This window comes from Sphaeroforma arctica (assembly GCF_001186125.1).
Source record: "Sphaeroforma arctica JP610 unplaced genomic scaffold supercont1.524, whole genome shotgun sequence".
Lineage (NCBI taxonomy): Eukaryota > Ichthyosporea > Ichthyophonida > Sphaeroforma > Sphaeroforma arctica.
In genome coordinates, this window is record NW_014040034.1 from 17,047 (window position 1) to 33,057 (window position 16,011).

Below are 16,011 nucleotides of genomic sequence, written 5' to 3' on the forward strand. Positions count from 1 at the left end.
TAAATAATATACGTATACATATTTGTAAATTCACTTTTCTATAGTCACTTTTTTATAAGGCACTCGTAATCGACAATATTTATCTTCAAACTAAATTTATATGCCAACCAGTAATAGATTAAGACTTTGACCCGTGGTTGTTACGGCTGTGTCATATCCACATAGAAATATAAAAACAGAATACGCTGCTCTCCGGACTCGTAGAGATATATTATGTACACAAATTTTGCTTGAATGAGCTGATGTCCGAGATGGGTGTATTGTAACACATCTTTCTTGTACATAAACTAAATTGTTGATGTACTGTGAATCATTTGTACTTTGCCATAATTCGAGAGTCACAGTAGCATATACAATTCCAATGGTGGCGCTAAAATCTAGCAATATCACAGGTGTCCTTATATACATCATGTGTATCTCATATGATAAGGCTTTTGTATACAAATTGTGTACCATCCGATAAAAGTGTGCTAAGCGGTACATATACATAAATGTATGTTGTTATATGCCTACGCGTAGGAAAATTCAACTGCTCGAATATTACCGCAATTTTAGCAGATAGACATACACGTGTATTTATATTGAAAAACATACTGAGGAATGGAATGGTAGTGAAACTGAAGCTCATTCAATATGTGAGTGCATGTTTTCTCAGAAAGCATCGTATTAGTACCTTCTTGCAATACACGTTGGAATTCAACTCAAATCACGGTATTAGGCATTAAAACCAAGCATGGACACGTTCAGCAATGATTATAAGGGCAAGATGACAGCTATAGAGAGCTGGTACATGTTCGTAGTATTCTCTGCCCATTCTTGTTCTCGGATAGTTATCTGTTTGATACGCGTGCACATAGACAAGTGACTTGCAGAAGAATTCGTGAAAGCAGTCTACACACCTTTATGCCATCTATAGTGAAGCTTCCGAAGTGCGCACAAAGCCATAGACATACTTGCGCAGCTATGTATACCAGTGCAACGTTAACTAACTTTCCCTTGCCTCCGCTCATGGCGCTTGTAATATCATTACATACGAAAAACAACATGGTAGTAGTGCACCCAGTGTGGTATAAAGTGTATATTTAACTAGTGTTGCATCGAATTTCGCGGCAATCAAAATACCGCCGTACTATGGTCTACTACAGATTGACGATTGTCGAATGTCGAATGTCAATGTATTTATTTGTATTGCTCTTTCTGTAGAACTAAAATCTCTCTCAAAAAGAGCAACACACTCCATTTTTTGTATAAAAAAAGGGAATACATGGCTGATAATATTCGGGGGAAAAAGGCCAGTGCAATTTTGATTGCACTTTGACTGACTACTGTCGATATGAAGCTTGGTGGCTATTTATATCAGGAGGGTATAAATACCCCAAAGCATGCATGATGTTGCGGATCCAGGCGATAGCTCAGGTTGTCCCGAAGCCGGAAATTTTCTCAGCTTCTCCAGAGTCTCTAAATAGTTGACGTATGTATACTGTTTTCCGTTGCTGGCTTCGCCAGTAAATTGGTGTGCGATTAAAGTACACAAATGCCTGTGTGTGACTTGCACGTTAATGGCAAGAGGCCCAGTCCAAATCGCTGTAGGTGAGAAGAGCAGTAGCGAAGGTTTGGTCAGTTCTTCGTTGACGGTATGTCAAGGCAAAAGTGGATTTTCCGACAAGGTAGATTAGGATTCGGACGACAGCGTCATAATGTTCTTGTAGTTGTAATGGCCGGGCGTCCATTAGACTCTATGTTATAAACGTACTCTTAAGCAGTACGTAAAATATAAACGTACTCTTAATAGTACAAGGAACTTAAGTTTCCTAAACGGTTTTTAACGGTTTTATAAACTAATACCTTTTCCTTTTTACATATCAGATATTTGGACAAAGCCATTAAAAGGCCCCAGTAAAATACCAAACATAGGATTTGGTCTAGTTCCATTAATAGAACTATATTTACTTTCCAAAACTATTTATGTCTGAATACTTCGGTAGCGAGATGGCCCAACCGAATATAGGTTTCTAGGGATTCGCCCCAATGAAACATACCATAGTTTCTAATAGAGCGGCAACGAAACACTAAATAAAATCCCTTCGGCGAAAACAGTACTGAGAGAAATATATATAGGCAATGTCTCAGCCTCACAATCCCTCAGAGTATTGCTGTTTTCACGAGGCATACCTAACTTTACCAAAAGACTCATTTTGTTTACTTACTTCAAATTTCACGATACTTAGACTTAACCTAAGTGTTTAATTACCCAAGCTGGCTTCAAATCATGGTACTCCTGTCATACCCAAGCACTTGCCGCCATGGAATCTGAGACACAGTCAGAAGAGGAGTGGAACGACGTCTGTCTAGACATAACCAAGGCATACGACAAGGTCGCTCTCCCACGCCTATGAGTACTTCTGCGTCACGCTGGAATGACCGAAAACTGGATCAAATGCCTCCGCGCGCTGTTTGGGAGGGTCCCTACCCGAGTGACACACTGCGGCACACTCTCGTCTCTATTCCATAGAACGAATGGCATCCTACAAGGCTCAATCGTCGGCCCCCAGCTCTTTATTATCTACATGGATTATTTAGCTGTCACGCTAGCACAATTTCGGCCCAAGCTCCTCCGCTCTTATTTATTTGTCGATGACACACGGATCCAAGCCCCTCGATCGGTTTTGCTCCAGCCCTTCTTAGATGACATTGATGCGTGGGGACGCAAACCTGGCCTCAAACAGGGTGTCATTAAACCTCGAGTACGATCTACCGACTTGCGACACGCGGCGCCAACCCTCCGTATAAATGGTGATCTTATCACGCCGACGCTTGCAGACCCACCTTGTAACACACGTTACCTCCCCCTGAAACTGGCGCCCACACATGCCGAACCGAAACACTCCAAATACCTGGGGTTCCCACTCTCTCACGGAGTACCAGGAATTAACCTCGCTAGACATATGCAATCCCTGGTTACAGCATTGTCACTGGGTATCGCTTCTTTCCGCGCTTATGGCTTCCATGGCTTCAGCTGGCGATACCCCCGCAACCGACTGGTGATGTTCAAAACATTCATCCTATCCACGGCTACATATGAGCTGAACATTATTGCCTGGGCTCCGCCTATATGGAAGGATGCGTTGGACCCCCTATTCGAGCACTTTAACCTAGCACTCATCCAAGCAGCAGCCATCATCACGGGCACTAAATACCCTCGGTTTTCCAAACATCAAACAAACTTACTTCACTTTTGCGGCCTGCTCCCCGCACGACCATTCGTGGACTATCTCGGAGGTTGCCTGGAAATATAACTCAACTCAATGGCCAGCACAAATCTACATACCCCTCTGACGCAACCCGCCTGGGCCCACGATAAACCATCACTGCGCTTCCCGTACAGTATCTGTGCTCACCTGAAAACTGTAGACAGCTTCAATCGCTGCTTCGAGTCTACACCAATCCGGCTCTGTGCTATGATTGTAACGATTACGTACATGTTCACATTGCTCGACTACCGCACCGACGGCTGTCTCTGCCCTGTCTGCCCCGGTAGCCACAAGTTCACTAACAGCCACTTTACCTGCATCCAACAACTGATTCGATGCACCCTGGTAGGCCCGAAACTGCCGCCCATTGGCCCTGACCTCCTTCAGCAATTACAGGAGTGCCACGACTTCCACAGTATCTGGACCCTCCACGAACACCTTGGATCTTTTCTCCAGCATGTTGAAGAACCACCGTACCCTCACCCGTCCCTGACACATCAACAGATGTTCCCCATACCCCGGCTAATCACGCTGTTGAAGTACTATTTCCAAATATCGGTTCAAACCAAGTCATCGCGCTTGTTGGTTCCGACTATGATACTTCCGATCCAGGCCAGCCAACACATACCAAATTCATCCGTGGTCTGGTGCGGCATTGGCTTACCCCCATCCTCGCTTCTCGGCCGGATTATGACTGATAACCTGGTCGTTCTCGGTATTTCGGCATACTTAACTTTACTAAATATCTTATTTCGTTTATTTACTTCGATATTTTTACAATACTTAGAATTTACCTACGCGTTTATTTATTCTAAGGCGTTAATATCGCCTTAATAGACCAAATCTTACGGCAGCACCTTCCATTCGTCTCAGTAACTCGTTGATACGAGGGAGATGGAAACTATGAGTCGGCAATAACTTATTTATTGGACTCATATCTAGACATACTCTGACTTTCTTAAATGTTCCGTCAGAGTTGTGTTGAGCAACTGCCAATAATGCTTAGTTAACTAGCGTTTGTTGGTAATTGATTTCGATTACCCATTGGAATTAAAATGGAAATCGCCCACGATGTGCATCATGCTGATGATGTAGCATACTTTGCGAATATGATTGCGATTTAGCAAAAGCGCATTGATCAGTTACTTCAGGCCCAACGTGGACAAGACCACAGGGACAAACAGAAGTACAAGGGACAGATCAGTCAACTTAAGTCGAACTGGGATGCCAACAGCAAGCAGGTCGAGTTTATAAACAACCATGACCTCGACCCGCTAACCCGTACGCTTAATGCGTTTACGGTCATGCTGGAGACGAATGATATCGCTCCCCAGCAATGGATCGCTGCTTTAGTGCAGATGTTTGACCCTACAGGCACAAGTTATTTGATCCTGCAGCGACACCAGCATGAGCTAGACACTTGTCGTAACTGGCCAGCTGTGTGCTGGTTGGTTACATCCATGTTAAGAAAGGACATGCGTAGCCCTGGACTGAGTTCAATTTTAACTGAACCAGTTGAGAACACGCCCATTCAGAGTTATATTCTGAAGCTAGATGCTGACCTGAAACGTCCAGATATAGCAAAGGACAAGGCACAGCGATGGTACGAGTTCCTGGTTATGCACGTGTTCTGTAAGAACATAGGGAATAACGACTGTGAGAGCCTGTACACCGACTTGCGACGTAAACACGTGACTGAGGCTCGAGACAAGGGACATGAAACAAAGTTTCATCTATCCCGACTCACGTGTGAACAGTTTTATGATACTGTATCCACATTTTCCCCCGCACATCAAGTAACATCGAAGGAAAAAGCGGCTGTTAAGAAGCCGCGGGAGCACACCGATCACGGGTACGTATCCAGGCAGACCTCAAATGAGAGACCCCAACATACACGTGCTCGCGACTCCACCCTATCCACACGACCCAATAAACGGGCACGCGCGGGAGCGAAGGACATGGAACCTCCATTTAAGGAGATTAAGAAATGTGCCGACGCACAGTGTGGGTATGACATGTACCAATTTACCCCTAACGGTTACTGGAATGGCAGACATGCATCCACCTGTACACACTTTCTTATTAAGTGCGACAAGTGTGAGAAGACCAATGGCTATCACACTAAGTCTTGTGACAAAAAGCCCGACATTAAGTTGGAGTGAAGGTACTACCAGGTACAATCGTTACACAGACAATTCAACGACTCGTTAGATGAGCGTGTAATAATCCCTGTATACTGCAATGGAAATAAAATCCTTGCGTTGATTGATCCTGGTTCAGAAATTTCATGTATATCCGATCGCTTTGCATTAATGAAAGATATCGAAAGGTGAACACAAACAACTCACCTCATTTTAGCTGATGATAAAACTTCTACGTGTGATACCATGGCCACAGATGTTAAAATCTGCCTGACCGATGATAGGAATATCACTACCCAAGCTGTGATAGTTAAGATGTCACAGAGGTACGACTTAATAGTCGGAATGAGTGATTTACTCACTCTAGGGATAACCGTAACGGGTCTACCAAATAACATAGATCCTTTAAAGGATCAATCAGACGATAACTGTCTGAATCCATATAAGCCCCCGTCAGACACAGTCAAGGCATTGATACCTGACTTTGCGAACAAAATCATGGATCTGATTCTAGTTAATAAGAAGATAAAGATCACAGATTGGGCAAAATTCCTCTTTAACGACGGATATGTCAGCCTTGACTTAAACAAGGTAGACTTTACACTGTTAAAGTGTCACTCAAGGAACTATGTATCCTGGAGACACGAGGCTGTGGTAAAAGAACAAGTTGAGAAATGACTATCAGATGGAGTGATAGAAATTAACGATCAACAAACGCCAGTTAACTTGGCACTGCTAGCCGTAGACCAACATAACTCCGACGGATCGTTTAAAAAAGTCAGAGTATGTTTAGATATGAATCCAATAAATAATTTTTGCCGACTCATAGCTTTCACTTACCTCGTGTTAACGAGCTACTGCAAAGGATGGAAGGTGCTACAGTATTTACAACTATAGACCTTACACTAGGATACCACCAAATGCAGGTATATGAACCACATCGTAAATACTTTAGTTTTACGTGGAAAGGTAAACAATACAGGTTCAGAGGTCCAAGTAAGATTCAACTGCTTAGTAATATGTGAGTTTGAAAGCATTTTCAGTAAATTGTAGTAGGGTTCATTCAATATTGCCTAGAATTTAAAGAGACCAACTATCTATATTCCATATGAACTGAGGTATTTTGACTATCGTTTAGTCTATTTGTAATAAATTTAAATGATATGAATACTATACTAAGTAAACAAATATGACTAAACTTTGATACGGTTAATTAGGGCACATGCAGGGAATAACTAGCTTAATAGAATGAGTGAAGGGCAACCCTTAGGTCAAGAGATTTTACTCAAGCAGAGTTGAAAGTCTGTAAAGATTTTTGCTCAACAAATTCTTACCGCTGAGCTATTCATTTATACCGCTGATCTATTCATTTATACCGCTGGGACATACACTCATCACATTAAACCGATTCTTTTCGTACTCTTATTTACATCTCGCACCGTTACATCTTTGTCTTCTCGCACTAAACATATGCTATTTATAGAGCGCATATATTCAACGCAGTACATATGATTAAACCATTCCACGAAAATATTGTGCACTACAATGCTGGTAATATACAAATCACAAATACACACCATATGAAACAGGTTCTGCTACGAAGACTACTATATGATGCGTACATAATATGCATTGAAGTACACCTGAAGCATGCCTCAATTAGTGTACAATAACAGTCATATATTGTTCAGATATTTTTAATAAAAATTGTTCTATGTAGGTGCGCTTTTCGACCGCTGGAGATTCGCGAAATTAGTTCAACATTACATACTGCCAATCGATATGCGAAGCCTATTTTTTGAGTACTACAAACATCAAAAACTCGCCGCTACATTCTATTTATAAATTTCAGTGGTGTTGCAAAAATATATAGCAAATTTACAACATATATTGATGAACGTTAACAAAATAAACCCCTATTGTGTCATAAAACAAATATTCGAATATGAATGTGTCTAACTCAAATACCGCAAATTAGAAACGAATTCACAAATTACGCCTATGTGAGTGTAGTGGATACATCACATGGAACCGGATACGGGAATTTTCACTATTTAACTTCGACTTGACAGACATGTGACCCAACACGTGAGTACGCAGGTAGTTGACAATAGTATAATATTGTAATACCAAAGTAAAGTAAAATTGAAGTTGTAGAAATAAGTTGGCATACATCTCAGGTCTTAGCTTTAAACAATAAAAGTGAATATTTTCTACATGAGGCACCCTTCTTTAAACGTTATAGTTTTGAATGTCATCGGTTTCGTTATTTGGTATTTCTTCAAATCAGCAAACATCTTACCGGTCGTTGGCACTTCGAAGACCAATGAATAAACACTTTTCTTTTTTAGAAAGCCCACGTTGAACTTTCTGTCGAGATCAACTTATTCGCTATAGTTACGGTAAGGCCTCAGGTTGGTCTGACATGGATAATATTGTTTATTGTAATTTGGATAAATTTTAGGGTTTTAGCGACTTTGTTCATTTTTATATGTCTACATGCATATCGGGCTTCATATTCGTTGAACAGGTTTTGGGAAAATTAAAGGAAAGTTGAGATTGTCGAATTGCCGCGAGAAGCTCGAAGCGAGTGATGCGACGATTGAAGACATATGGTGCGTTAGTTCGCGAAGATGGATACATAATGCCTCTACCATTGGGTGGCCCACACTCGTAGTGGAAATATAGGCTGAGTCAGTAAGATATTTTGAACGTGATACCAAGAAGGGTGAAGTTGTCATCTGCAATTGTGTTTCGGAGCAAAGTTGGGGGCTGCCCGATACCACACTACACAACTGATGTATTTGGAATATTCTGGCTAGCCATAGCAGGAAGTATCATAGGTGGTACCAGAAGTCTCGAAGATTTGGTCTGTACCGAAATCTGGAAATAATAAAACAATTGGTGCCCACTGGGATAAATTGGTACCCGCTGAAAATACGAGCGAAATCCACGAATCTATGGATTGGCCTCGAGGCTGGTGCTATTCGATAATTGATATAGCTTTTTTATTCATTTAAAATAATACATCGTCAATTATTCTTTTATAGAAACCACCAGGTTTAATTAGCTTTTTTAAAATATGAATAACTCCAGAGCTTGTGTAACCTGAATCACAGCTACAATATTACACGATATTCGTCACTTATTTATCAAATGTCCAGTTCAACTTTGGTTCTAGTCGAGTGGTTTAAAAGACACACAGACTATACCCAGATCAAACTTTAATATTGTATGACTCTCTAAGCATCAGCAAGATCTGTATCTAATTGCTCAATATGAATGACAGACTACAAGGGCGCAAAACAGACATGGAGTTCTGAATTTGCTATTTGTCTGGTACAACTCAAGATGAAGTCGAAACACGTTGGTTTGCTACACTGCATCCGCCCAGCGTCTATAGACCTGACAGTTGACAGAGAACCCGATTTGCCATCCGACGCAAACTAAACTGGACATTCATATCCATCGACGAACACCAATTAATATTGGCTATACGCAACATATTGAAACCTCTCTCAGATAAATACCTAAATACAACCACTGATGCCATGCTCGGTTCTGGGACAATACATACCAAGTCTATAAATTCGCACCTTAAACTATAGTATCTACCAGCGATCTCAGAAAACAGTACATTCATATTGAGAAAGCTGACAACATTGACTTTAAACCCGTACATATTTACTAAAACGCTGTACATGAAGAAAAATATTGAAAGTGTAGTAATGCATTAATATTTGCTTTACAACTAGTACAAAGGGTTTTAATTTCTTTGTGCATGTCAAGAAGAACAATATATCCTGAATATGCTTTCAATCCTACGGAATATGCCATGACTCGTGATTCTGCTAAAATCATTCTCGTAAGTCTAAGGTTCCCGTATTCAACCCTCCAAAAGTTATGAGGAATGTGTTGGCATACTAGCAGTGAAAAGTAAACTATTTCCAGCCGGCGTTCGTGTGTACGTCACTATGCAAGTAGCCGGTCAGGATATGCGCACCCTCATCGACGCGGGGACGAACCGTTCAGTCATCACTTATGCATCAACAGATAGAACACAACTGAAATAAATAATATGATCCCTATCCTATGAACCACCCGCTAAGGTTAGCTTGATCTATTTGGCGGACTAGTCTGAGAGCACACATCGCGTACAACACACTTGTCGAAAGTACAATACAGAACAGCAACTTTCGAAGGTATTTTCGAGCTTAAAACCTTACCAGATAACAACGATGTAATACTGACCATGGATACTATGGGCCACTTGGAACTACGCCTTACTGGTCTGGCAATTCCAGTCATTTGGTCTAGATTCGTTATCTTCAAATTGTGCATTGATAGTAGGATAGTAAATACCATATACTCACTTTGTACTTGTCCACAACTAGTGAAATCAGTTTGTTTTTGTATGGCAACAGATGTGTTCTATTTGGACGCAGTATAAGGCTATCTGATACACACAACTAGAGACATGTACGTGGCATAGCTTGTTAACCTTAAAAAGTGCAACTTTAATGTAAGAACGGCTAAAGAGTCTGATGAAGAAGAACTTCACTATATCAGGAACCTTCTTGACCAAGCCTCTATGTACAATAAAAAGATCTATTGTTCAAGGTAGCAAATAATATTCGAGGGTTCAACCCCCAGACGGGTTTACTCACATTCGAGTACACGGACTATTAAGCCCCAAACACTTTTCCGCTAAACGAGCTATCTTTTATTTGTATTGTTTGGATAAAACACATTAACGTACATGGTCGACTGTGTAAATAAAATATTGATCTGTAGTAGCTAAAAAAAGTTGTTCTCCAGGATAGTAAATAATTTTCAGGGGCTAAAAACAGACGGGTCTATACACATTCAAATACACGCGGACTATTAATACCGAAACCCATTTCAGCTATACGATCTATCCTTCATTTGTATTGTTTGAATAGTGTATAATAACGTATATAGTCGACTGTGTGACAGGAATATTGTTGTCTAGTAGCAAATAGATGTGTTGTTTAGGATAGTAAATACTATTCAGGGGTCAACCCCCAGATGGGTTTACTCACAGTGCACTACTGCACTTACTTCATCCGATATTGAAAACTCCATATACTTTATTATATTTTTATACTGTTTGAAAACATGCACAGTATTATTGTGCATAGACGGGTTTACTCTGATTGCACTACTGCATTCATTTCATCCGGTGTTGAAAACCACTGAGAGACTACAGAAGTAGACGTATTCCTATATACGTTAATATCATTTTACGTCGTCAACTTGAGAGTAATTTGAGAATCAGGCTGAAGGCTGAATGCTAAGGCTGAGGGCTGAGAATTGTAAAATTGAGGGGGAGTGAGAGACTACAGAAGTAGACGTATTCCTATATACGTTAATATCGTTTTACGTCGTCAACCCGAGAGTAATTTGGGACATGTTCTCAAATTAATATAAGTATAGGTGGGTCAGCCCGAGAGAATGTAAGAACAAATATAGACCTCTTCTCAGATTATTCTATTCATAGAACACGGGCCACCGGCTAGCCGAGAGCCGAGGTCCGAGACTGAGTGTAGTAACAGAGAATATGATATATTTATTTCTAGAACATATTTCCGAGTGCTAAAGTTATCTGCATAAGGTTTCTCATTCTGATCATATGAGTTTTTACCCTGGCCAACCCAAGTGGTTGAACTCTAGTGCAAACACCGTCAGTATATAACTGAGGGTGAGATCATAAATAAATTCATCCGAACGCACCATACTTTAAATACACTAGCACTTTACATATAGTCCCCCACATCGCACTCTAACAACCACATATTCTGTATTTATATTTATATATTGTTTATATTAATGCATAAAAACGTACATACACGGGTTTGCTCACAGTTCACTACTGCACTTACTTCATCAGGTGTTGAACCCCCCAAATTCTTTGTTTGCATTTATTTATTGCTTAGAATCATGCACAATAACGTACATAGATGTGTTTACACACGCATAGCGCACGACTGCACTTACTTCATCCGGTGTTGAGAAACACATATTCTTATGTGTATTTATTTATTGTTTGGAATAATGCACAGTAACGTACATAGCCGGGTTTTCTCAGAGTGCGTTACTGTACTTACTTCATTTGGTGATGAAACCCCCATATTGATTATTGGCACCGCCAACTGTCTTATGTTTGCATTTATGCATTTATATATTGTTTGGAATAATGCACGATAACGTACATAGACGGGTTTACTCACAGTGCAATACTACACTTACTTCCTCCGGTGTTGAAAACCTCATATTCTTTATTTGTATCTATATACTGTTTGGAATAATGCATGATAATATAAAGATCGGTCTCAGAGGGCGATTTTAACGTCTAAATGCTGTTAACGTATTGAGGTATCTTAGAATTTAATTAAAAGTAAAGTTTGCGAAAGTAGTCGAATAATAGGTATGCCTCGTAAAAACAGCAATACTCTGGGGCATTGAAAGGCTGAGACATTGCCTATATAGAATGTGGTCAGAATACAAGTACTTAGGTTTTAGTTGTTTATTTTAGTTATTATAGTTTTTACAGGTTATCAGAATAATCTGATAAACTTTGTTTTTGCTGACTGACTTAGGACTCACTTTTCGAGTCACTAATTTACAATTACTAATAAATGAACAACGTCTTGGAGGGAGAACGTTGCGATACAGTTATTGAAGCGTTCGTTTACCACAATTTTTAACCTATCAAGGAAGTTGTGAGTTTATTAGTAATTAAGAAATAAGCTACGTTATAGTAATTGAATGAATTTTTTTAGTTTTTTCTATAGGAATAAGACGAACAAAGAAAGAAAACGTCGAAATTTAATAGTGAAAGTAAGATGGCACGGCAAAATGACGGAATTTTTCAGAATCCACCCGCGGTGGAAGACGACAGTGGGTACACCAGTAGTGACGCTAGTGCCACAATGCCTTCCTTGATGTCCAATAGTAACAGTGAAGAGGAAGAGACGCCGAGGCTGAGCGATCAGCACGTCCGATTGGATCAGCAAAGGGAATATAAGGCGAACAATGGACGCTTCAGGCTAAATAGAATCAGTATGGCCAGACAGCTCGAACGATTTAGGCTCCGGCCTAATCTTACTGGGACTTCAAGATCGAAGACAGACTTTGACGCTACGACCGCACCCAAGGAGCCCACGAACGAACCCAAGGAGCAACCGAATCAGGAGCAGGCATTAGAAGTTCAAGAAAGAAATGTGCAGGACCGGCAGGGCAAACCGGCCAAGGCGAGGGTCCAGCCAGACGATCAGTTAAGTAGAAACGATAGAGAAGAATAGTTTTATGGTTTAATGTTGTAGAAACAGACAGTATGGGTGATATTTTCGGCTAGATACCAAGTTAGAACCCTGTTAGAGAAATATTTTAGTTAGAAGTTGCTAAATAGGAATTGCGTTAGAGAAATGGCACCAATACACACAGCGTATAAGATCTAAAGGGTAGTGTACATAGAAGAAGTTGGGTTTAGAAATAAGAAGGTGGCTCCTACGGTAACGCAGGGCAAGAAGATATAATAATTATAGGAAATACTACCTAACTCTAGGCATAGACAAAGGAGAGAGATAAGTAGTTCACAAAGCCCCAGTTTGCAGATACAAAGAGGGACTAAACAGTGGTTAGAGATAAGTACGGACACAAAGAACAGATAGCGTACACAATTATCGATGAATGCTATGTTATTATAAGAATGATGCATTCCTCGCGGGTTTACGGGATATTATTTTTCTTCCTAAACGAAATCGAGCGATCAAAGGGATAAAAGAGTATGTATGCACTTAATTAGCATCAAGGTACATTGACCATAGGGGTTAACAGTAGAATCATGGAAATAGATAGACTAATGGCACAGGTAGAGAATCACCGCAAATCAAGAACCACTTTAGCAGTTACAGTACCTAGACGGGTATGATATTCGGTAGAATGGGGAAGTTCTAGGTAGAAATTGTACAAGGCGTAGTAGAAGCCACAGAGGCACTAGGATCTACTTGTCTAAGCAGAACTTCGTAGTTGAGCTGCTCGAAAGAAAGTACTAGGTAGGATCTAGAAGCTACAGAGGGGCCGGAGAGTACGAGAGGTCTACAATAGGCAGACACATACCGATACCACAACGGCACATGCAGTGGCACGAGGGGGTAAGATTAGCGAAGAAAGGGGAGTAAGGCGAGAGCGGAGGAGCTCTCGAAAGAGTAAGGGTTGGTCGCCGAAGAAGAGTGTAACTCCACCAGGAGGGTGGAGTAGCATACAAGGAGTATAGGGTGTACCCCGACGGATGTTTCGGCGAAGAACATTCGACACCATAGTCTGCTGAAGGCATGGGTGGGACTCATGTACTAATTACCACTATGAAAGGGACGTAGTGTAGGGCACGGCATAGACCTGTCCAGGCAAACAGTGCAAATTTCCAAACCTCCATTGATCCACACAATGTACTATTATTTCCAACCTACGTCAAAGCCGTCGGCAGCAATATCTGACCTCTGAACGTCGGGAGGAAGACGATATAGACCGTCGAGGAACTAAGCGCCGCCAGTCTCTCACGGACTATACCGACCACCGAGCTGAGAAAGAACGGATGGAACCACAGGATGGAGCGGTTCATAGCCAAACAGCGGCTACCGATAGACAGGCATCCAAGACACCCAGGGGTGCTATCAGCCTAACGCAGGAAGACGTTGTAATTAACGACGAGGCCAAGGAAAATTCCGACCTGCGTGCGGACAGGGAGCAGTCCATTACCAGTGAACAGGTAGCTAGTGATGGACTGCCTTCCCGTTCGTCTTCGGGTATCTCTGGAGCCTCATCTTCCGGTACCGAGCGACCACGCCTACCACCTCACAAGCGCAGGCGTTACCGCTGTCGTAAAAACAACAAGGGCACGGCGCGGGGCCAGTCGTCGACACAGAAGCTTACCGAGCGTATGGCCCAACAACAGTCGCTCTTAGAGAGGTACGAACAGAGGTTGCAGCGTACATCGTCCGAACGACCCACGACCTTGCTGTACGCAAACGAAGCGTCAACTAGTCCACACAAACGGGAGCGTATGGCACAAGGTAGGGAGGACAATCCCACGTTTCGGATCCAAGGCCGTTCACAACAACACCATGGCCTCGGGTACGAATCTCCTGGGTCAGGAGGTCAACTCTCCGAGGAGATACCTTGTCGTCTCTAGAGGAGGCTCCGTCATTCCAAGAATTCGCACGTGAGCAAGTGTTGGCCAAGCAAAACCCACATGGGAAGGAAGCGCTCAAGAATAGGTAAGACCAAATGAGCACGACCTATCGCCAACATCAACAGCGACAGTCATTCAAGAGGGAAGCCGCCAGTGAGCATGTACAGACTCCCAAGCGAACGGAGACAACGTCGCTCACAGCTCCACCCACGCCGGCGAGTATTGAGAAGAGTCGACAGAGGTTACATGCACGTATACTACACCTGAGCGACGAGTTATGCCAAGCAATAGAGAATAATAACACGGCTCGAGCTGAAGCCCTTAGGGGTGCGATTGAAACACTTCGAGCCACGCTAGAGTCCCGTCCAGTGGAAAAGCGTCCGGTACCATCACCACGTACATGGCCCGACTGGCCCTCGAATAGATGCCACCTCCATAACATCATGGAACGGGATACGAGAGGGGCTCTACTGGAGGCTTTTAAGAACGCGCAGATCGCAGGGTTAGATGAGAGTTGGAGCCTTACAAGGTTCCACAAGGTATTATTTTATTTTAAGGCTGAGAAGTCAACATTGGATTACATACGTGACAATTCTGAACGATTGAAGATGTGGACGCCACAACTACAAATCGAACAGATTTGCTCACATGAGACGCAAGCCACTGTTGATCCCGCGTTTTGTAAACTTGCCAAGGGCCACAGTCGGAACATGCATACCCCCATCATGGAACACATGACACAGCTCATGGAGAATCACAGGAGGGCACGTGAACGGTGCCAGACGGATGCAAATTTCCAACAGAATTTATCAAACCATTGCATTGTTCAACTGTTAGAGGAAGCTCTCAACGGCCGTACGTATGAACGCACTCTACAGTTGCATCCCAAATGGCAGTTAATGAAGACTCCCGAGCTTCTACAGTTGTTGAGTCCCGACATTCAGGACGCACAGCAGCGCACTGCGGCGCGATTCCAGAACCGTAATAATCGCGAAGGTCCACCAAATAATGGGGCTCGTGACTCCACCAATAGCCGCCCCCCCGACATTCAGGACGCACAGCAGCGCACTGCGGCGCGATTCCAGAACCGTAATAATCGCGAAGGTCCATCAAGTAATGGGGCTCGTGACTACACCAACAGCCGCCCTAACTCGCAAACGGTTTGACGACAGTCACAGAACTGGACACAGCGACCCCAGCCGACATTACCTACAACGTGTGCTGGATGTCAGGCACAAGCACCGCCAGGTTTACGTCATATTTCGCGATGTCACCATTTCTGAGCGTCGCCCCCAGGGGGTACGGACGGCAGGGCGCGGCCGTATGACACTAACCGCACATCATGAGACGCACAACCGGCACACAGACCGTCCGCAGCTCCAACCTTAGGACATGGACAGCCCAA

General features: G+C 42.5%; 2 protein-coding genes across 2 annotated transcripts; both read left to right on the forward strand.

The window, feature by feature from the left end:
• Nucleotides 1-12,258: 12,258 nt before the first annotated feature.
• SARC_06969 (hypothetical protein) lies at nt 12,259-12,717 on the forward strand (the record flags this gene model as incomplete). The annotated part of the gene is made up of 1 exon (XM_014299107.1): nt 12,259-12,717. One exon carries the CDS (start codon nt 12,259-12,261, stop codon nt 12,715-12,717), a length of 459 nt encoding a protein of 152 aa, XP_014154582.1.
• Nucleotides 12,718-13,779: 1,062 nt separating this feature from the next.
• Nucleotides 13,780-14,606, forward strand: SARC_06970 (hypothetical protein; the record flags this gene model as incomplete). Its single annotated transcript, XM_014299108.1, has 2 exons — nt 13,780-13,790; nt 13,892-14,606. 2 exons carry the CDS (start codon nt 13,780-13,782, stop codon nt 14,604-14,606), a joined length of 726 nt encoding a protein of 241 aa, XP_014154583.1.
• Between the last annotated feature and the right edge of the window lie 1,405 nt (nt 14,607-16,011).